The 17,059-nt window shown below is 38.9% G+C and overlaps 1 protein-coding gene across 2 annotated transcripts in view; it reads right to left on the minus strand.

Annotated features, from left to right (window-relative positions):
- The window catches only part of Col11a1 (collagen type XI alpha 1 chain), a 183,214-nt gene extending 174,178 nt beyond the window's left edge, over positions 1 to 9,036 (minus strand). The window contains exons 1-2 of one of the 2 annotated variants that reach the window (XM_085677794.2): positions 8,931 to 9,034; positions 8,543 to 8,731 (exon numbers count right to left, since the gene is read on the minus strand). In XM_085677794.2, coding sequence (XP_085533920.2) covers positions 8,543 to 8,645 — 103 coding nt within the window. In that variant the 5' untranslated portion in view covers positions 8,646 to 8,731; positions 8,931 to 9,034. Of the gene's footprint in view, positions 1 to 8,542 lie in introns of both variants that reach the window. The other variant, XM_048456958.3, reaches the window with a different exon arrangement.
- Between the last annotated feature and the right edge of the window lie 8,023 nt (positions 9,037 to 17,059).

The following is a 17,059-nucleotide window of genomic DNA, read 5'->3' on the forward strand; positions in this document are numbered from 1 at the left end:
AAAGAATCCATGTGGATGATAAAGTACACATCTGTAGCTCATAGAACTGAATTTAATCCTCAGAACACACACAATAAAGCAACACATGGGATGGAGGTGGAGACAGTTGGATCCCTAGAGTTCTTGGTCAGCCTAGGCTACTTTAAAAACGACTTTATGGAGGAAATAGGGGTTGAGGTAGATGGAGTGTTAAGAATAACAGCTAAGGATGTTCCTCCATGCACATATTGACACAAGAGAAGAAAGGAAAACGAAACATTATTGTGCACACCTTTAATTGCAGCACTTGTTAAACAAAACAAGGTAGGTCTCTGTGAGCTGGAAGCCAGCCTGGTTTACAGAGTGAGCTTCAAGCCAGGTAGGAATACATAGACCTTTCTCCAAGAGAAAGAAAGGAAGGAGAAGGAAAGGAAGGAAAGAATATATTATAAATGATATCTATTAGATTCACGATCTGATTGTTTATTAAACTAACAATGACTCTTAGCAATTGTTACTTCTTCTAATAAGAACCTATAGCAATAAGTTTTCCCTTCCTTTCCTTCCTTCCTTCCTCCCTGCCTCCCTCCCTTCCTTTCTTTCTTCCTTCATATTGCTGACACCATTACATGAGAAGGTCCTCAAACTTTCACTTTAAATATCTAAATTAGCTAAATTTTTATCTTGTTCTGGTCTTCTGGATGGCGGAAAATGACTGGTGCGGGAGAATTGTCTGTATTCTGTCAATCATGCTTTAAATAAACGCTGATTGGCCAGGCAGGAGGTGTAGGTGGGAAAACCAGACAGGAAGTGGAAATGATGCAAGGAGAGCAGAAGAATTCTGAGGAGGAGGAAGTTGATTCCTCCCACTCCTGCCCAGATCACCGAAGCAGCGGATGTGAGCTGCCCCAATGAAAAAGGTACTGAGCTACATGACTAATATAGATCAGAAAAATGGGTTAATCAAGATGTGAGAGTTAGCCAGTAAGAAGCCTGACCTAACGGGCCAATCAGCATTATAACTTATAGAGATCTTGTGTGTGATTTTTCTCTGGGACTAAACAGCTGGGGGGCCAGGCAGGACAGTAAAACCCCCAACAAGCAGGCCTGGCCTTTTCATGTTACAGATGACAACTACAAACCAGATTGTGAATACTACACATTCTGTCTGTCAACACGGTAAGAAAACAGGAATGCAAATAAACTATATCAGTTGTTGTCCACCCAGGAACTTCTGGAAGAAAACTTACATATGAGGAACTTCAAAATAATGATAATGATTTGTTTTTATTAGTCCTCTGTCTTTTCCTACATTTTTCACATTGATTACATTCAATGGATCTTTTTGGTAGCTGTTAGTACACTGAAGGTAATAAGCCAGTACATAACCATTAACTCCCAGAAAGGGACTTGGTGCTTATTGCTATAGATTCTTATTAGAAGTAACAATTGCTAAGTATCATTGTTAGTTGAATAAACAATCAGATCATGAATCTAATAAATACCATTTATTAAATTAGTAAGAATCAAAACAATACTCAACAGCTTTTCAAGTGTCCCAACACCTTTGTGACTTAGGTCACCCAAGAGTAGGCTTTCATCATTAAACTTAAATGTAGGCTGAGAAGCAACTTGAATTGAAAGAGTGTCCTTTAGTAAGAGCCCTGTTTATTTCCCTTTACAGACACTCAGGGCATTCACAGAGTTGACATTTTGTGTGCTGTACTAGAACTGCAAGATTTGCGTATTAATTTTACACTTCAGTTCACTGTATTTATAAGATTAGTATATCCAGCTAGGACTTGGATATAAGACTGCCTGATGCTTGAGTCTACAATTTCCTACATGATGTCAGATAAGATAATTATTTTCTTTTTTAAAGTTCCCTCACAAATAAACTGAGTCTTTTATGTCAGTTTGTTCCTAGGAAATTGACAACAATGAAGGAATATTCTAAACAAAGTATACACAGCACAGCTTGGTATATAACGAGTATTCAGTGTTAATCCTAACTATTACACAGGGCAGAAAATATGAGGAGAAGTTTTATGGGACTATGATATTTGAGTTACTTGAGAAACAAAGTATGAGTATAACTTGAGATGAGCAAGAAGAAAACAAATAATTTAGAGACACAGATCCAAATTAGAGAGAATAAAGACAAGAGTCATACCATGACACAAATGCAGGGTCAAAGAAGGTGGACTGGAAGGATAAGAAACGATTTATCATAGACTGGACAACATACAGTGGCACTCTATACCACACTAAGTCATTTTGACAATCACTTTAGTACTCAATGAAAATAAAGCACCATCAGCATTTCAAAGGAATTATGACAGGAACCACTAGGTTGTATTTACCTGTTAGACTCCAATCTAAGGAGAAAAGGTCAATACCCCTTCAATTGCTTGTCCACAGAATGAAAGACCACCAAGTATGTAAATGTAGTAGAGTCCCTATTAGCCTTGTCAAAGACTGCAACTGCTACTCTTTCTGGCAGTCATCCTTTCCAGAAGTTGTGTGTGAGATCACAGTGAGGAAGCTAAGCCAACCAGTGCATGCCATCGTGGATTCATTCCCTGAAACCCGGATGTCAGTTTACCAGGGAGACAGAGGAAGGAAGCGTCTACTGATATTCACTGAGCTCAGGTTCTGTGAATAGGCACCTTCATTTGCTGAACAGTCCTGAGCCTTTCCAGAGCAATTAAATTTGGTTAAAATAAGAAAGAATGCTTTTTCAGAAGAAAGAGAGAGAGAGAGAGAGAGAGAGGTTTGAGAGGACTGCAAAAGTTGATTGTGCTGGAGCGCTTTTCCACAGGTTTGTTTTAGTTCTCATTTGTCAAGTTGTATTTAAGCTGGTCTCTTACTCTGAAATCCGATAACCTTTCCTTTCTCTGAGTTCTTTCTGCTAAACTAACAGCACTGTCTCTAATTCCACACGCAGCAAGCAAAGAGTGTGCTTTTCCAGATAACAGAAGGTCTGGGGATCAGCCAACGTCTAAAGAACCATTAGCCAAGTCAGTAGTAGGCCCGAGACTGCAACTGATCGATAGATATTACTCTCTAAATCACTTGAAAATGGTCTTTTCATCTTTTCTACAAGCTAGCATTATTCACGTTGTCCTGACACAACTCAAAATTAGAGCAGAATTTTCACAAGAAACTTCTTACCTAGGCACATCAATCGTATCATAGTCCTGAAAGGAGAAATGAACGTACTAGACACATTCAAATAGCATAGACATTGTTTAAAATTAAATTAAAGGCCATGAAGTTTTTAATTAAATTGCAAGAAAAGCTAGAAGAGTCTGATTTAGACAGTATACAGAGAGCGGCCCTGAAAGCTGCACTTAAATTGACTGAAGTAAGAGAATTTAAGGAAGGTGGTGACATTTATAATGTCTCTGTACCCCTGTCTTCTTCACTAGGGAATATAATAAGGAGGGGGGGAGGGAGAGAGGGAGGGGGGGAAAGGGAGGAAAGAAGGAAGGAAGGAAGGAAGGAAGGAAGGAAGGAAGGAAGGAAGGAAGGAAGGAAGGAAGGAAGATTCCTCTCACTGCCTCAGCCTAGGTCATATTTCCGCAGTATTAACTGAAAAACATGAAGCAATAAAAGCAGAACTGCCAAGCAGCCCTCAGCTTGAATTCCTAAAGACTGCACCAACTGCCATTAACTATGTCTCCATAGGCGAGTGGTGAAAGAAGGGCGTACTTGGATATAATAAGCTCCTGCCTTTGAAACACCTAAAAATAAATCATTCAAAATTATTTACAGGGATGGATAGGACTCATTATTTATAGTCCCCATATACTTATGCACTGTTGAACATTATTACAAGAACTCATAATAAATCCATAGAAGCAGCCTCGGGTCCCTATGAACACTGATTCCTGAAGAAGAAGAAGAAGAAGAAAAAAGAAATGGTTCTTAATTCAATAGACATACTCGCTCCTGAAGATAGCATTTCTAGAAATGAATATTGCAATACAAAATGGAAAGTTTCTTCCCTTCTTTCCCAGCACTCACACATGTGAAACTAGGGTCCATAGTACAGCTGACAACATGGCCACCCACTCAGACTTCCTTAATTAGCCGCACACGTATTCCCAAATTATAGGCAATTTCTGTAGTTTCAAATATTTTAGCATTTGAAAATAAAGCTTCAATTTAAGTTTGAACTACTATATTCTCTCATATTTAAAAAAATCAACTATGTATCTAAAAAAGGTTGTTAATATGTATGAAGTAAAACATAATGATTCCTATCTATGAATAAAAGCCTTATAATAACATATGATTTTATACATATCATATGATAAGAATTGGTACAGAAAGCGCAAAAATGCATTTCCTCATTTGAAATATATTCACATACATAATGTATCTAATATGTGTGTGTGTATATACATAGATATATACATGTAATTTCCTTGGGTTATTTAAAATTTTAAATTGTGCTTTCTATTCCTATGACTTCTATTTCTATTTTTGAACACTGTCCTCAACCAGCAATAAATGTACATATTTTTTGAAGTTGTTCTTTCGACTCCAATCCAAATGATCTGATATCCACTTCATTGGTTGTATTAGCAATACATATATGATCAAATGATGAGACATTGCATTTCTCCAAAGTTAAAAAATTAAAATTTTAAAATGCTTGCTCTTTGATTTGATTTTCTTTAAATTATCATATAAGTACCTTCTTGCTAATAAAAACTCCAGTGTATCACATAAACTTGCCCATTCCATCAAGTCTATGATTATGTTCATAATAATTGCATTTAATTATAGAACTTCATCTTACCCAGACAGTCTTGTACTATATGCAATGTTTTATAAGGATTGTTTAAATAACACCATTTTGTGCCTCAGTTTCCTCTTTACTAAAGTGAAAAAGTAGATTCTAACTTTAGAATTCTCAAGAAAGAAATTTATCAGTGCACTTTTAACTCCTTTATACAAATGGGTCTGTTAAACTACTCTCAAATTATTAAATCTCTTTAATGATAAACAAAATAAAAGCTTAAGAAGTTAACATGAGTAAAATTTATCTCCAAAAAGTATTAGAAAGTAAATTCAACCCACCCAGTACAAAAATCAGTGTTTATTTTGCTGTATTTTAAGGATAATTTAATTTAAAAAAATGTTGACCTTTTATTCATTTATTATTTGTTTATTCTAGTCATAAGTTCAAACATTTAAACAGTAAGCAATGAAGCTGTCTTTGTATATATATTTTTCATTTGTCTACTTAATAAAATTGTCCCAAAGTGATGCAAATTGCACATTATGATAATAAAACAAGTAGACATTAAATGAAAGAGTCCTTGTTAACTAAATAAATATGCGCCACCCCAACTAGTCCTTGAATTATAATCGATGCAATAATGGTTCACTCATGAACCCTTTTATTTTATGAAAAGATATGATATTAATTATCCTACCAAATATTGCACGTATCAGCATGAGCATAGCTAATATTTAGCTGACTCTAGCTAAATATCTAGAGAGAAAAGCCTGAGCCCACAGGCTGAATTAGCACACACTCTGGGAGCCAGTACCATTTCACCTGCTGATCCCGGGCACTCAAAACAGCCCTTCGACAGTCCTCACTACCCACTGCTGGCAGCCACTAAAATTCCTCTTTGAAGGAACCAGCAGTCTACAGGACACAATCGACTTAACAGCTAAAGGTAGAAGGCCATTATAATTAATGATCTTTTTTAAGTTCATCTAGAAATTTACAGTTACAGTATCAGTAATAGCCAGCTCTTCCAGAGACTATGATTTAAAACACATGATAAGATGTGGATTTTAACATAGCATAGCACAATCACTATAAATCTCAAATAAATCCTAAGTTTTTTATAGCAATTTATGGACTAATTTTTGCACATAGAAAATCCCTGAAGTCCTGAGGTGAAACATAGCAAATATATCAAACATAAAACAAAACTAATATCAAAGGACATCCATTAAATAACAGTTTGTGTGTGTGTGAAATCATAATAGAGATGTTGAAGACTTTCATATTACTCTAGATTTTCAGAGCAAGCAAATATGTGAAATCAATTTCATGAAATCATCCACTTCCAAAAAAGCCCACAAAATCTTCCTCATATATATTGCTTTAGCATTCCAGTTTTATATGAATCCCAGTTCATTTTAAATTATCTTCTGATTTAACAACTGACGCATGCACACACACCTCAGGAAATTCGTTAGATCTGGATGATACTAGAATACGATACCTCCATTTAGAAAGCGATGATGAATTCCACTCACTCTTCAAGCTACAATTCTCAATGCTGGCTTTAAAACTGGAGAGAGAGCTTACTTTCCCCTGCTGTGCTGACTGGGAATTTGATGCTGGTGTTACTCTTTTAAGCATTTATTTCCTATCATTTCTTTTTTGAATTTTGATAGGCTTAAAGAATGAACGCCTACAAAATTGGATTAATAAATAAGTAACTTTCCGCTAAGTAACAAGAACTTACCAACTTCATAAAAATAAATACCCAAATCTTTCCATGTAGCTATCTACTGGTTTACACTTATTTGCAAAATATTTCATGAGAAATTACATCTGATCCTATGCTTCACTCTTTCTCTCATTCTTTAGCTTTATAAAATACGGAAGCATTATTTTCTGCAACTCAAGTGGTGTGGCCCTGAAATATTTTCTAAAGATGTTTTTGTGATTTATAGTTAAGAGTGCAAATAGAAAATTATGGCCTAAAAGCACAGGAATTTGACTGACTGGAAATCCCAGGACGGAAAAGAAGAATATCTTCAAGGGGATAATGCATTCAGGTAACCCATACTACTGGTAATCACTGCACAATGTCTCAGATTCTGTGCTTTTACACAGCTGGCACTAGTATATTCGTGCCTACACTTGTGTATGACAAGCTGAGATGAAGCAGCAATCCATTCTTCCTTAGGCAAGTGACATTTTTCAGTGTCACTAAGTAATAGGCTTTTCTTTGCTGTGGCTGACGCTTGGATTTTAAATACTAAAGAAATCCAGCAGAGGGCAGAACTGCTGACCAACCCAACAGGCGACAAAGTACCAAAGGGAAAAGGCCAACTTTTTGAGGTCGTCTACTTTCAAAGATGCTTAGGTTTATCGTCGACGAAGTTGCAATGAATCAACGTAAATAACCTAAATCATTGCTAAAAAAAATCGAACGGGGTTCCACTGTGACTCTAGGGTCACCAGTGCTCATCACGGGCTGAATGAGACTCTGCCTGCTCCTGGGAAGAGTAAAGTCCACAAACATCGGAGCCAAGTTAGGGCTGGGCCTCCTGAAGCACTAACTCTCTTTAGGGAGCTCCCGGGTCTGGTTAACAAGACCGATGGCCAGGCTCAGGTTTCTTCTAAACCTGCACGTTCAGAGTCCGGTTCGAATTTTTTCTGTTCTCCACTCCTCTCCTCCCTGTTGCCCGGCTTCTCTCTGCACTCCTGACAAAGCTTGCTTTCTACTCTGAACTGCTCTGGCTCCCCAACTCCAAAGGCTTTCTCCTGCCAGCCGAGTCTACAGCACCTAAGGGACCGCCGCAGCCAGATGCCTTTTAGGGAAAGGGCGGAGGCAAGGGAGGGAGGAGGCGGTGGGAGGAGTGAAGTCGCTCTCCCTCCTCCGGTACTGACAGGGCTACAGTGGCTACACAGGTCTGGCCATTCAATATTTGGTAGTGCCACGTAGGAACTTTTCTTTACCTCCCTCCTCCCATTCCAGGCCCACTCTTCTTCCTCCCAGTAGCCATTCGTCCGCCCCCCACCCTCCTTGCTTGAAGACTTTCATCACCCTCCAGGACAGTTGCATGTCCAACCTGCAAGAAGAAACTGTTTGTAGGAGAGCGAGGATGAGTGAAGGTGAGGGGGTCATGGAGAAAATAAGGGGGCTGAACATCGGAGAAAGTGCCCCCCCACACGCTGTCCTGAACTCCACTTTATCATCTGTGAAGTGTTCCATTCAGAAGCATTTCAAAATGCCACACACAAAGCGCTCTCAATCTTCTACATTCATCCCTCGGCTTTCTCTTATATCCCTCAAAGTAAAAACAGCCCGTTTCTCACTTCCTCGCAGACAAAGAAGTTTATCACAGTTCACTTTATACCCTTTCTCTATATTTTCTCCTCAGTTCACCCTTCAAAAGATATCTCCATTAGAACCTGGAGAAACCCAAAGAGTTCTTCAGAGGGCAGAGTACTCTTGAGTAAAGACTGTTGTTGAAACAAAAGCTTTGTACGAATGCCTTCCCGTTCAAAGTAATATTTTTTTTCTTTTTTGCAAAGTAAGTGAAAAGGGACGGAGGGCTTTCACAGCCTGCTGTGTGCCTGACAGATCTTTCAATCCTGACACCTAACTCCTCTCTCATTACTGTCCCGCCTACATCCATCTCGCTGTCTCTACAGTTTCCACTCCTAACCTGGTAGCAACTACAATCTGGATTCTATTTAAAAGAAGTGGGGCGAATACAAGGGGGAAGGGCACAAGAAGAATGCCGGGTGGCAATGTCCCACCTCCCCAAACTCTTTTTTTTTTCTCCTTACCTCCTCTGACCTCTCTGGCTTGGAAGAGGCAAGTCAAGGCGAGGGTTGAGAAGGTGAGATCCCAGACCCATCGTTTCGTTTTCCACCTGGACCAGGGCTCCATCTCCTAGCCCCGTGCTCACAACTGTGAACCCACGAAATTGCCACTGCAGACCAACTTCGTCCCTTCCAAGGTGTTGCCTACGTTTGCTACACAGCCATCCGGAAGGGAGAGGGGGTTAAAAAAAATGAAAATAAAAAATAAAAAATAAATAAAAAGTCAAAGGGCTCTAATTTTTTTTTTTTTCAATTTGATGGTTTGCTTCCTTCCTGTCTCTCGCCCCCTCCTCTCCCTCTGTGGTGGCCCCGCAGACTGAGACCCTTAGATCCGTCCTACACCTAGCCCTACCTTCAAACTGAGGGCGAATGAGAGCTTTCAAGAAAGGACCTGAAAGCACTGAGCACCCCTAAAGGCTTCATGCTGTCGGTGGGCCGGACAAGAGGCTCAGGCAGCCCCCCTCCTCCGCCCACTCCCCCTCCCCGCTGTGTGCCCGCGAAACTGACGTGCAGACTGAAGGTCACACCCAATCACACACTTCCCCGCAGCCCCAAGCCCGCCCAGTCTCTCGCAGGAGGATCCAGACTTATGCAGGCCCAACCCACCGGCCAACCCCCCCCCCCATCCTATCTTTGCTCTCCTCCTCCCCCCTTCTTCCCTTCCCAAATCCCCGAAAAGAAATGGGAGGGAGTTAGGCGGGACCCGTGCTTGGCTACTGCACTTTGGGAATGAAAGGAATTGCCGAGAAGCCACGGAGCACATGGGGCGTTTGAGGAGCTTCTGTATTCAATAAAGATACTCTATTTGCACCGGTCTGGGAGCCCCTTGTCCCTAGGAGGCGGGAGGGGGAGGACGGGAGAAGGCACACGTTTCACTGGCCGTGTGGCTGGAGTCCTGGGCAGGCAGTCGTAAACTTTCTCCTCTGCAAAAACCTTCCTCAGGCAGGCATGGAATCAGTGGGCTCTACTCTGCCTGATCCCAGAGGTATTTTTTAATTATTATTTAAACGAGAAACTAAGGAAGATCTGAAGGTGGGCGTGAATAAACCCTAAAGATCTCAGTCCTCATCTTGTAGGTAAATTCTAGTTGGCGAACTGAAAAGTGGAAGGCTTCCCAAAAGGGCACTGCTGCTAAAGACTCACAGAGGGACTAGCCTCTTCAGGAGCAGAGATGAAATGTGAGGAAATGGGAGAGGAAGAAAGCATGGCAGCCGAAGCTAAAATATCAGTCATTTGCCTTTCCAGCAGATTTAAGCCCTGAACTTGGATGAAAGAGGCAAAAGAGGGAGTAGAGAAGGAAAGTTACCGGCAGAATTCTTCAACTGGCAGAACCCACAGTTTCTATACTGGGCCTGGTCTTAGGGCCAAAAACAGGAAAAGCCTAAGGGACTTGTTTCTAAGAAAGCTCCTCTTCTCGTTGTAGCCCTCTTAATCCTAAATATTAGATTCCCTGCCCAGTTTTTCCCATATTTGAATTATTCCATCAACTTGACTGATCCTGTCTGTTTTTAATCGTTTCTGAAATATTTCTTTCCAGCAGTGAGCCACAAGTCCAACAGTGGACTGAAGTAGGAAGAGGGTACCAGCATGTATTAGACACTCGGTAGAGATGTTTAGAATTCTTCTTCCTTCCTTCCTTCCTTCCTTCCTTCCTTCCTTCCTTCCTTCCTTCCTTCCTTTCTTTCTTTCTTTCTTTCTTTCTTTCCTTCTTTCTATTGATACAGATACTAGAAGCCGGGGCCTACTGTATTTAAGTCATATCAGTGCTCACGGGTCTTCAATTAAGTTTATCAACATGCATGTTCATTCCTTTATTTACCACTAATCTTTAAACCTTAGAGTCTTTTTTAAATGGTCCATTAAAATGTGCCTAATTGGATATATAAAATGTTTTCATGTGGTTTGATGATTGGTAAACTAGATAGAATTGATAAAAATCGGGAGTAGATTATATTGAAGGCAAGTAAAAATACTTCATTATCTATGCATCTACACCAAAGAACCATTCCCTAATCATGAAGTTTCTTTGAGATCGCAGTTTGAAAGAGAGAGGGAGAAGGGAGAGAGTCAGAAACAGAGACAGAGAGAGACTTATTTATTCTAATGAAGTCAGAAGAATGTTTGGGATGCCATTTATCAGAGAAACAGAGCCAACTAGTTCTTGAAATTATAACTACAATTGTTAACATGATTTACTAGCACATTGTTCTTGAGCATGGAATGTCTAACTACAGATTAAGAACCTTGCATTGGTAAGTAATTCAATAACTTTATTAGACCTCCTTTTTTCAGATGGAAATTTTGTGTGTATTTGTGGTTTCCAAACTTTTTAAAACTTGTCTTTTCGACCCAATTCTCTTTGCATGTAACAGTCATTTTCTAAGTCTTCACTCAAACATAAAACAACGAAATGAATACATTTTAGTTTCAGGATTCTTGCCTGTGAGCTGACCAGTTAAAGAGCTCCCAGCAACATGTCTAGTGCTCTAAACTGTTTTCCCCTCACTCTCTGGTGCACTGAGAATTCCATGGCTGGTGCTGTTCTAGGTGAGAATGATTCAGCCCCTGCCTTCTCCTCACATCTCAGACCTCACAGCTTGTAAAAGGGTTCTTTCAGGCAAAATATCTTTACTGAATAGAGTTATTGCTGTCTTATGCATCTGTACTCTGCGGTCTGAATTCCTCTGGCCCTTGCCCAACTAGGCATAACCTAGGTCTGAATTTATGTCTCTTGAAGGAAACATTCTGGAGTCACAATGAGGTATAATTATGTCTAACCTCTCTAGCCTGTAGCTGACTGCCAGATGTTGAGTCTCCCAGAAACCTGTGCATGGACTTTCAGTGAAAGAGGATAAAAGCATCAGACAGCAGAAATCAAAGACAGCCATCCATCCAAGTGGCCTTCAGCTTCACACTGGGTAACTTCCAGTAGAGTTATTTCCTGGGTGACCTTTCAGCCTGCCATTATTAATTGTTTACACATAGATTCAAAATGTAATAAAATGTGATAGCTTCATTGATGCAAGTTCTTAGGGTTGAAGCATAGTTAGTAATATACTTCCATATTGTCACATGGAAAACAATGTTGAAGACATGTTGTCAACTTTGAAGAGTAAGTTTTGATGTGCAAGTCTCATAAAAACAATGTAAAATCAGATAAAGACTAAACCTTTTCTTTGTAACAATATTTTAAATTAATCATTTCCATATTGTCATACAATAGGACTAAAACAGCAATTTTTATTATAGATTGGGAAGGCAGATAAAAAAGATAGAATGTTCTAGACAATCTTGAGAATCCATGGAAAACCCACAGCTCCTCCTTAATATCATAATAAATTTCTAGGATTCACGGAGTTCCTGTTTCAGAGCCAATGTTCCATGTACTGAGACCTCAATAACCACTCAGACACCACAGACATATTATCCAAGCTCGGTGTCCCTAATGCATACAGAATTAGAAGTAAAACAGTGGTTGAACAATCCTTAAATTGTTATAGACAGAATTGAGGGAAAGAAAGAACTGTTATAAAAATTATGTCATCTTTTAAAATAGCTCATATACAGTCTTCTTTGCCCATGTTCATCATTTAACCTTTTTCATTCCCTTCTTGCAGTGCTGGAGATAGAACCAGTCACCTTGCACATGGTACAAAGGGCTGTATCCCTAACTACGTCCGCTCAACTTCCAGCTTCAGTAGATGATTAGATGCATATATACATATACACATATCCAGACCAAAACAAATTGTGCTTTTACTGTATTTTGACGTACTAATTTCTAAGAGAAGACTTGAACTGGCCAGAAATATTTAATAGAAGTGTATTTAATGGAGTCTTTATTTTACAAAATCTCATGGATTGCCTTTCATGTTCTTTTCTGGACTTCAGGTCAATTATTTTGAGGAAAGACTGAAAAGGCAGTTTGACATTCACTTTACAGTTTTCCTATTACATGAGTGGAAGAAATTAGTCTTTTTAAAAGTTCAGTTAGTTCCTCTTACCTCACAGATGGGTCATTGTCTTGATCAAAGTGGGAACTGAGAGGGACCAGACATGTTTGCTTCCATAACATAACCAAGTCCACAAGAACTCGCAATGACAACCGAGTATTGTGTTTGTAACTGTATGATGAAATAATTTACAAAACTTCAGAGGAGCTCAAATTCAGGTCAAATTCTAACAGAGTTTTCAGATAAACAGTTTTCTGCTTTTGGAACACTGAACAAGCCAATTGAGAGATAATGCAGGTCCACTCTTTCTAAAAAGGCCTAAGGTAAAAATCAAAGATAAGTGAACTCCAAAACCAAAAAGGATATGGTTATGTGCATTTATGTTTCTCTCCTTAATACGTGTTATTGCTTAAGCTCCTTTAGTTGGGCTGATGGGATGGATCAGCAATTAAGAACTCTTGTTGCTTTTCCAGAGGACCCAAGTTCGGTTCTCTTCTAAGCTGGTCACAGCCACCTGTAACTCCAGCTTCAGGAAATCTGAATGTTTGTGAATCATATTCAATTAATCTATTACTTTTATGTGCCCTTCTTTTATGTTTCCCAACCAATGCCACATAAATTTAAGATAGGTAAATATGGTTAAAAATGGAAATAATTCTGATTCTTAAAACATCTGTATTGAATAACTTCAAGTTAATTTGTTTCACAGTTCCTTGGTACTTAAGAGTTCTCCCAATATTGTATTTTCTGCCAGTTCCAGTATGGTCAAATTATTTAATACCCAAATGATGGACAAACAATAGATACTATTTCAAAACTTTTACGATCTAATCTGCAAAGACTGGGAACCACATATAAACATAAATTTTGCAAGTAACATTTATTCTGAAAGATTTCTTTTATCAAAGAGTAATGCATTTGTTATTATAAGGACATTATTTTTATTTAAAATACTTAATGTTTTCCTTTGTCTTCATAACATCCTCATGAGGTAAAAGAATGTGGAAACTTAAGTGGTTTTAAAGATCTGGAACATCCAAAGTTCAAGTTAGAAATAAAGAAACAGATGGAATATATGAAACTTATTTGAATTTGCACAATTCTGTTCTTGTTTTTAATTTTTTTCTTTTTAAAAGATTCAGTTTTAGAATACATTTTATGTCTTACATATTACACATTAAAGTAAGTGAGAATTTTAGTACTGTGAATCTTATAAGATAGTAGAGATAATGTCAGAACCATTGACAGACTCAATATTATGCCTGGCTCTTCTTGAACACTTACCTCTTGGAACGAGTGAGATACAACAGGAGATGATGATGCCTGGTACCAAGTCTGACAACCTTCATGTGATCCTCAGCACCTTCTTGGCAGGAAAGAATTGATTTCTATAAGTTTTTCTTTGATCTCCCAACATGCACCACAGCAGACAATTGCCTAGATATACATCCAGACAGACATCTACACACAATAATCAGTCAATCAATATATCTTGTGTACATTTCTAGTAAATAAGAATCCCACCATGATTTAAAAAAATTGATGAGAAGTAAATTTTATTCTGAGAACATATCTTCTGTTTTCACTCTCTTAAAGGATTATAAGCTTATTTCATATGAGCCTATAGAATAAAGAAAACACTGACAATATTTTTATTTAATATCTTCTAAGAAAAAAATGATATGGTACTATTTCATGAAACTAACGGCATTCTAAAAATCATAAGTAGTATAAACTCAGCTTAGAAACTAATACTGGAGGGAAACATGATAACAAGTATTTGAAAACCATTTTCTCTTGCTGTTACTGATGTTTATTTTGTTGTTGTTTTTACATCCCAACCATAGATTCCCCTCTTTCCTGTGTTCCCAAATCCTCATCTCACCTCCCCTCTATATCCTCCAATCATTCCTCCTCCACTCGTTCTCTTCAGAAACAGGCAGACCTTCCATGGATATCAGCCAGTCAAGGTATATCAACTTGTAGTGGAACTAGGCCCCTCCTCTTCTATTAGGGCTAGATGAGGCAATCAGTAGGAGAAATGGGTTTCAAAAGCAGGCAACAGAGTCAGAAACCATTTCTGTTCCCACCATTAGAAGTCCCACAAGCTACAAAACTGTAATATACTCACAGAGGGCTTACCTATGTCAGTCCCAAGCAGGCTCCCTAGTTGTAGGTTCAATCTCTGTGAGCCTCTATGAGCCCAGGTTAGTTGGTTCTGTAGATTTTCTTGTGGTTTCCTTTCCCCCTCCTGGCTCCTATAATCCATACTCTGATAATTCCATTGGATTCTCTGAACTCTGCCCAATGTTTGGCTGTGGGTCTTTTCATCTGTTTCCATCAGTTTCTGGATGAAGACTTTCTGAGGATGGTTGGGCTAGGCACCAGTCAATGAAAATAGCATAATATCATTAGGAATCAGGAATAATTTCATTGACTTTTTTTTCTATTCATGTTTGCTTCTATCCTAGGTCTCTGTGGTATCTGGCCCATGAGTCTTGACCCTAAGGGGTGAGCTCCCTCTCAGGGTATGAGTCTTCAGCTGGGCCAGTCATTAATTAGTCACAGCAACAATTTCTGCTCCATCTTCACCCTACCACATCTTGTAGACCATATAAATTTTAGATCTTAGACTTTGTAGCTGGGTTGGTGTCCCAATCCCTTCTTGGGAAGTCTAGTCTGGTTAGAGGAGAAAGTTGGTTCAGGCTCTATAACTCCCCATTGCTAGGTGTCTGAGCTAGGGCCGTCCTCTAGATGCCTCAGAGTTTCTTTAGTTCTATGTTTCTAGCTCATCCTAGAGATGCCCCCAAATTCCAGTTGTCTCTCCAACTGTATTGGCTAACTCTTACATCTTAATTGTTTGTATTAAGGAGATATTGCAGGAGAATTATTTGTATTCTGTCAATCGTGTTTTAAAGAAATGCTGATTGGCCAGGCAGGAAGTATAGGTGGGAAAACAGACAGGAAGTATAAATGATGCAATGAGAACAGGAGAATTCTGGGAAGGAGGAAGTTGATTCCTCCCAGTCCAGCCCAGATCACCAAAGAAGCAACATGTGACCTGCCCTGCTGTGAAAGTTACAGAGCCATGTGGCTAGCATAGATAAGAACAATTGGTTAATATAAGCTACAAGAGCTAATATGTAGCCTGAGATAATGGGCCAATCAGTTTTATAACTTATGGAGATCTCTGTGCGATTTTCTTTGGGGCTTGCCAGTTGTGGGAAACTGGGTAGGACAGAAACCCCAACAAGCCGGTCCTTCATGTTACATTAATTTAACCCATCTCTATTAAACTGTGCATCACCATGAGGTCATGGCCTACCAGCAAAGTTTCAGCAGCGGTTGAAATTGCTTCTCTGACTTCGCCTTCTTTCTCCCAGCATTCAGTTCTGTCTTGTCCACCTACCTAAGTTCTGTCCTGCTATAGGTCCAGTTTCTTTATTCATTAACCAATAAAAGCAACACATAGACAGAAGGACTTCCTACATACCACATAAATACAAGTTGCAAAGAGGAATGTGGACAATGCAGGTGGTAGTGAATATTGGTTGTGTTCATGTGAACATAAACACAAATTACACAGAATTCTTTTCTTTTTTCCCTAAGACAGGGATTCTCTGTGAAACAGTCCTGGCTGTCCTAGAACTCTCTCTGTAGACCAGGTTGGTCTCAAACTCATAGAAATCCACCTGCATCTACCTCTTGAGTGCTGGGATTAAAGGTGTGTGCCACCAATGCCCAGCAGCACCGAATTCTCATGACTATGAGAAGGATAATGGAATTTGATAGGATCCTTACAGTCAGAACTGATTTTTCAGATTATTTATTTATGTATTTAGTTAGTTATATTTTTGCTTCAATAAGGCTTTGATCAATGCAATGTCAAACTGTCTTCATTGTCCTCATTTGAAAAATTACTGTTTTGTAGTTGAGCTGTAATCTTTCTTTTAGGTTGGAAAGATCTCCAAAGTGCATAGCTAGTTACAGTGCTCCTGTCTCCAACATATGTATTTTGAAAATACCTTCACTTCAAATTTAAGTCAAAAGATATATTACTTAGGAGAAGAGGTTTTGCTTTTGTTTCCTCAGGAAATGTGAGGCTACGAATTCATTTGGAGTTAAGAAAAATAATGTTTGTTCAAGGACTACCCCTAAAAAATCTCAGATAGGAGTGTGTGGCCCAACATTTAAATGGCCTCTGTTGGAGTTTTCTTTGAGTTCTACATCCAGAACAGCCTCAAGACTGCTGGTTGAGATGATCAAGCCTCATAGAATATTCCAGTCAGGACTTGACCATAATCTTAAATTTTCTTTATGTCCCCATAAGATTATCAGCAACCCCAGTCAGTAGGAAATAGCCTAGAAAACTATGCCCATATTACCAAAAAATAAATTATGGATGTATGTCTTTGTTTAGAGTGTTAGTTACAAGTTGTTATGAATAATGGTCAGAAAAAAAGTTAAACAAATGAGATTAGATTTAGAGTTCTTGTTTTGAAAAGGAAATAAAGGAGGGAGGGGAAGT

Source organism: Myodes glareolus, chromosome 17 (assembly GCF_982192425.1).
Source record: "Myodes glareolus chromosome 17, mMyoGla1.1, whole genome shotgun sequence".
In the NCBI taxonomy this organism is placed as follows: domain Eukaryota; kingdom Metazoa; phylum Chordata; class Mammalia; order Rodentia; family Cricetidae; genus Myodes; species Myodes glareolus.